At 42.7% G+C, this 6,508-nt stretch overlaps 1 protein-coding gene across 1 annotated transcript in view; it reads right to left on the bottom strand.

The window, feature by feature from the left end:
• Nucleotides 1–2,420: 2,420 nt before the first annotated feature.
• wnt16 (wingless-type MMTV integration site family, member 16) overlaps nucleotides 2,421–6,508 on the bottom strand; it is a 6,301-nt gene continuing 2,213 nt past the window's right edge. Inside the window, exons 3-4 of the mRNA XM_005734195.1 lie at nucleotides 3,415–3,704; nucleotides 2,421–3,336 (exon numbers count right to left, since the gene is read on the bottom strand). Of these exons, the coding sequence (XP_005734252.1) occupies nucleotides 2,878–3,336; nucleotides 3,415–3,704 (749 nt within the window). The 3' untranslated portion in view covers nucleotides 2,421–2,877. The remainder of the gene's footprint in view (nucleotides 3,337–3,414; nucleotides 3,705–6,508) is intronic.

The raw sequence follows: 6,508 nt of genomic DNA, 5'->3' as shown, positions 1-6,508 counted from the left end.
ACACAGTTCAGTTGGTCTCAGGTTGCCATAATCGTCACTCCTGCGTTGACCTCACACCGACGGCAGTGCCGCGGTCGACATGCTCGCTATAAAGTTTCTGTGTGTATGAATGTGTGAATGTGAACACGCAGGAATGCAGATGTTTGATTTCTGAGGAGAAGCTGAGGGCAGCAGATGATCACACACAGGAGCCTGGGTGTGACCCCTGACCCTGTGGGCCCCTGGATCTGTGCCTGGCATACCCTGTTCAGTGATGTGCAGTAAGAATGGCAGGAAATCCTGGAGTGTAAATAAGAACATGTTTTCACTTTTTCCCCAAATCTTTCTGCCTCATCATCACACACTACTGATAACACACACTCCTGTCTTTGTGAGGACCCTCTCTGACTCAGCAACATGCGACGAGACCGCGGCCTCAACCCAAACCTGAACCCTGCAACTATGCCTGAAGGTTTGAAGGCCTGAATATAAGAATAATGAATAAGTACAAAGTTTAAATAGTTTATCTGAGGTACACACGATCAGTCCTTGCTGTGCTACTCGAACAAAATGAACTCCATGTTGGATTCAGTCAGAACTGAAATTGGTCAGGAGAAAGTTCACTGAGCTCAGAGATCAGCTGAGCAGGACGATCATTTTTTTGATGTTACAGACGTTACACCCCTCATTTACACCCCTAATTTACACTCTGGGAATGCACAGATCCTAAAACTCGGGGCACTGTGGTGTCTGTCTGTTGCAGAGTCCAGCCTTACTGCATCCATGTGCTGATGATCAATGCACTGATTAACTGATCGTCATCGTCGGTCTGAGCTCCTCTACCAAAGGACATGTTTTAGCAGTTTGAAGGTTACAGTAAATTATTTACAGGGTTAGACTGATCAAAAAAAATTAAAAACTAAATTCCAAGAGCTACATCTCAGACTCTACAGGCTTCAGTTAGCAGGTTAAAGGTTAGAGTTCATGACAGCATGGTTAGAAAAAGGCAGAACAGGAATGGCTGTTCAGAGGGGCTGGAGGAGAAAGCCTCTTCTCAGTAAGAGGACATAACAGCAGGGATTGGGTTTGTAAAGCTGCATCTGAACAAAGACTTCAGGAACACATCCTTTGACAGATGAGACCAAATGTAGATGTTTGTCCATCACGCACAGCAAACAGCTTGGATCAAGTGTCAGCACGGTGGAGAAGGGATGATGATCTAAGTGCACCTTGAACTTCTTTTGTGGTTCTTCAGTGTGAGGCCATCTGTCCCACAGATAAAGTTGGGACCAACCTGGGTCATCAGCAGGACAAAGATCCAAGCACAGCAGCAAATTTGCAACTGAACGGCTGAAACAGAAAAGAATCGAGCTACTGCAGAGCTCAGAGAGCTGTGCACAGTTCAGATCAGTTTGAATGTTTCTCAAATTGTTTCTACGGTCTGATGTTTCATCAGCTGTTCTTTTGTTCCTGCTGTTTAAACTGTCAAATGAAAGAAGTGATGGATGCGTTCATCACCAACTGACAGACAGGATACTTTCTCCTAACTTTATTTAAACACATCCATGTGAACAAAGCTGTGCAGGCTTAATATGTTTTATATGTTTGTTATATTTACATCTTTCTGATGTCTTTAATCATTCTTTTATTCAAAAATCAAAAAGAAGACTCTTCTCGGGTGAGGTGGAGGCAGAATAGGCAGGGCCTTCTGTGATCAGATGTAATGAAGTACTTTTACTCTACATCATCAGCTGCCTGTACAGCTATACTGCTGTACTTCCAGCTGGAATGTAGTATTTCCTGTTTCTGGATTATTCACAAGGTTTCCTTCTTTCAGGATGCCTTTTTGGGAATGTTTCTGGAATATCCTGTGAGGAGTTTTATGGTTTGTTAAAGACAAACTGAACCAAATCTCCTCTAGCATTTTCTCTACCAGGCATTTTATTTTTTATTAGTCAAAGTATAATAAACCGTATTTGTGTGGAACCTTTAAACAGACTCACAGCTTTTTGTTCTGTTGTTTTCATGTTTTTGTTAATAAAGTTTGCCAACAGAAATTGAACAAGGAAGTCTTCACGTCCACATTTACGGGATCATTTCACCATCTGATGTCAGTTTGATTCTTTTTGGACAGAAATTATAAAAATATGATTCCATACCAAATAATCAACTTTTAAAAATTATTTACACATAAATATCTTTATTTTAAAATATGAAATCAGTCTGTGGGCTGCAGAACTGGTGAGACTGATCAGGAGTCCATCTGGTGTGTTTCAGTCATTTAGATCTTCAGATTGAGTGTGCAGCAGCACTGATCCTCCTCCTGGTGGCACTCTGAATGCTTCAGAAACACGTTGGAGAAGTCTGTCCAGTCTGAAACATTTAAACGTTCAGGCAGTAAAATCCTGTCCTGGGTCTGCTGCTCACAGGTGAACATGAAACAGCTCACACAGGAGGCATGCAGGAGGCTGTCACGTGGCTCACCTGGATCTTTCCACATGGAGCAGCAGCTCCGCTCTGAGCTCCTCGCCACATCGACAGGTAAACTTAAGGCTTCACCTTCACTGCTCGGCCCTCAGGCAGCTGCTCACCCATTTCTTCTGTGACTCTTCTGCAGGTTTACTCTAATGGTGATGTTATCAAGAGAGAAGGTGAAGCTGTGCCATGTGCTGCTGTAAATGTACCAAGTACTGCTGACCTCAGATTGGTCCAAGGAGGATCTGTCTTCACCTGAGAGGTTCAGTCCTTCTTATGTTTACACTCTTTCAGATCCAGATGTCCAATTTGTCTCTTCCCACAAATCCTTCTTTTATTCCAGGTGTTCTTCTATTACCAGGTATCATGCTGTGGTGAATGAAGGTGAGCTACGTGTTCCATGTGTTTCTGTTTCCAGGTGTGTTACTTACAGGTGTGCATGTCGTTCATGCTCTCGCAGCGCCTGCAATGGACGTAGCAGCACCACACAAACTTGCACTCGCAGCGCTGGACGTGTCTGACCACGTGTGTGTTGTATCCTCTGCCGCAGCACAGCAGGTTACAGCTGTCCGGCCCCGTGGATGTCCGGTTGCACCGGCGCCCTCTGGTGCCCGCGATGCCCCGCCGCCTGTCCTCCAGACAGTAGTTTGGAGACTTGTTGAGGAAGATGAGCTGGTGTTTGTCCACATGGAGACGCCGCTGGTCCTTCCACTTCATCTTCCTCTTGGATCGCTCCGTCACCTGCATGCTGTGCTCGTATCTGTCCTTCAGATACGTCCCGACCCGCTGAAACGGCGCCATCGTCCTCCAGCATGTCTTCACCGCGCAGGAGCCAGAAACACCGTGACAACGACAGTCTGTGGACATCGTCCTGTTGATCGCCTGCAGGACGCAAACAGGAAGTTAATCACACCTTGGACCTTTAGACTTTCAGCTTTAGTTTGAGTCGTCGACGTTCACCTGTCGCCCGGCCTCGCTGTTGTGCTGGTTCATGGTGCTCAGCGTGTAGCTGCTGCGGCTCGTCGACATGTTCTTCAATGTGTGGTCCATGAACTTGCGGCTGAACCACGTCCCGTACTGGATGTGATCTGAGCAGCCGCCCCAGTGCCAGCCCTCTGCTGCTGAGCCGCCGCCCCGCAGCCGAGCATCGCAGCCGCACTCCGTCATATTGCCCTGGCTGCAGGAGCGCGTGACGGCATGGACGAGCCCTGCTGCCATCACCGCATAGATGAACGCTGTCTCTTTGGTTCCTGCAGTGACAGAATGGGCAGACATGACACTTATTTCAGGAGGTTTCATGAGGTATACTTTCATCGTCTCAGATGCTTCTTTGCTCATTGGTTAACAATCTTCACCTGATTCAGAGTACCCCTCAGAAATGAAGGCAGAACCACTCTGTACTGGTCACACTCCAGCTGCTTTTATCTTTCAGTCCAAAACTAAAAGCAGTCAGTGTTAGCAGACAGGCGAAGTCCTGTCAGTTAAAATTCACTGGCTATCTAATAATTTAATATATAATTAATAGATTTTATATTTAAAAGTGTATTAAAATAAAATATTTAAAGTCTGTGTAAATGTTTTAATATTTATGCTTATTTTAATTTCATATCATCACTTCACATACATTTTCATCATCAGAAGAAAATGGATGGATATATGGATGGAGGGTTTTTCAGACTGAGGTGCAGTCTCTGTGAGTTTCACAGTCTGTAGTCTCTGTAAAGTCTCATATTCAGACGTGCTGTCTGAAGTATTCTGGTCACATTGAGGAAGTGAAGAAATCATTTATCGCTAAGACTGGTATTGGTGCTAAAGGGAGCGCTGCCCTCTACAGGCAGAGACAGGAACTGCAGAAAAAGATTTAAACGATTTCTGAAACCTGAATTTTCTGCTTTGAAGTCTGAAAATTTAACTGAAGGAGAAAATTTCTCTCTTTGATGAATTTAATTTACAAGTCATTGAATGAAATGAGGTCATGTGACTACATTATGGGTTTATGTGCACTCTGACCATCACAGATATACATAAGTTTGTTAACCACTGTTTTTCCTCAGACTGTAAAAGCTGATTTTACTCTCAGCGACCTCTGACCTCTCACACTGTGACCCTTGATGGTGTTACTGAATGCCTTGTTGTTGTAAAAATTCCTACTCTATTTACCCTTTTCCTCACTCTGCCTCACCTAACCAGACTTATTTTGTTTCCTCTTTTACTTTCTCTCGACTGGTTGGCTCTGGAGTTTGTCCCTTAATTAAACTCACCTGGCGCACATTATACAAAAATCGAATCTGTTCTCAGAGAAGCTGAGCTAACACACGCCTGAGTGGGAAAAAATACATGATTTCAGTCAGATTCATTTCAGCCAATCAGAAGCAAGCTAAAACAGCCACTGTTCAGTAGGATTCTGTGGCTGCTTTTGGAGAGCTTTGGAACAAATAAAGTTTCAGTGAGCAGTGGTGGTCAAGTTACTTAAAAACAGTAATTAGTTACTTCTCCAAATCACTTTATTTCTCCGAATCCCTTTACTTTAGTGATTACTTATTTTCAAAAGTAATTAGTTACTTTATTACTTAGTTACTTTTAAAAAACATGATAAACAACCTGAATATGTAATAAAGCAATAGACCTTTCAGCCTAATTCTATTTTTTTCTGCATAATCCATCATATAATATTGAAAATTCTCTTTTTAAAACTTGTTTTATTAGTTTTAATCTTTTAACTTTATGCACATTTCATCAAGCAAAAACTAAATTATATTCAACTGTCTCTGACTGGAAGAATTTCTTTTTACATTTAAACCAGATTTGAAAACCAGATTTAAACCAATCTGCATATTCCAGCATATAAAATAAATTATTTTTTGTGTTTACAATCACTCTTTCAAATAAATGCAAGTTAAACACAGCAAAAAATGAATAAAATCGAAGATTCAGCATCACTTAGCCCTGTCGCTCTTAAATCTTATTTTCACCAGTTTCGCAGGAGTGGGGCCGTCGCAGGTTTTCCCAGTGCTGCAGCGGTCATGTCAATGGGGAGGATCTGGGGATTTCTCTGTGAATTTCACATTCCTGTGGCAGCGTGCTGGGTGCTTGCTATGATTTGTAGTTTAATTTTTTGCTGTAGAAAGAAGTTTTTTTCACACGCAGAGTGTACAGCAGACACTTCTTACAGAATCAAACTCAAAGTAACGTAAGTACTTCCAAGCTTTAAACACCGCACGGTCGCACTCTCTCCCGCACTGTTGATCTGCACACGTCTGTTGCTGCCACGGACGTCGCATGCTATTACGTCACTGTCATAAGACACTGACAAACAAAATCAGGGTTTAGTAACCCAGTAATACAGCCAGTGGCGGTCCTAGCCTGTTTGGCGCCCCGGGCGAACACCCCACCCCACCCCCACCCCCCCACACACACACAAAACATATTAAGGATTGTACATTAACATAAAACTGTTGTCGGAACCACGCTGAATTTCGCCATAGAAACACACACACATGAAGAGAGAGAGAGTATGCATAGTATGCAAACAGCTACCAAACAGCCATCATAATTCGTCATACAATGAGAATAGGATGAATCAACAACTGACAATGACTAATTAATATTAAAATCTGTAACATAATGTATTGTTTGGAGTTTAGTCTGTTACTGTTACTATTTTTACCATTTCTTCTTGGAGCAGCTGTAACGCACATAATTTCCTTAGGGAGTAATAAAGTATTCTGATTCTGATTGTTGCAGGATGACCTGCCATTATCCAATGACACATCTGCTTACCTGCATCTTTTGCTCTTTTCTCCTCCTCTTCTTTTCTATTTTTTCTAAACTGAGCACCTGATGACTTTGAACTTTTCTTGTCCATCTTACGTTGGCTTTAATTTTGCACTCCAGAACACAAATCCCCCAACTCGAGGATCGCCACAACATGATCTAACACACCTTAGTTCACAGATTCACTTTGTCTAGGGTTTATTTCTGGGATTTCACACAACCCAGGATTCAAATCATGAATACATAATGGGCTTGGATTTACATCATTATGAATGAAATG

This window comes from Pundamilia nyererei, unplaced genomic scaffold (assembly GCF_000239375.1).
Source record: "Pundamilia nyererei isolate P.nyererei 1_Seehausen unplaced genomic scaffold, PunNye1.0 scaffold00057, whole genome shotgun sequence".
Taxonomy (NCBI): Eukaryota; Metazoa; Chordata; class Actinopteri; order Cichliformes; family Cichlidae; genus Pundamilia; species Pundamilia nyererei.
The sequence above is the reverse complement of the archived record's forward strand: the minus strand, read 5'-3'. Positions and strand labels throughout refer to the sequence as shown.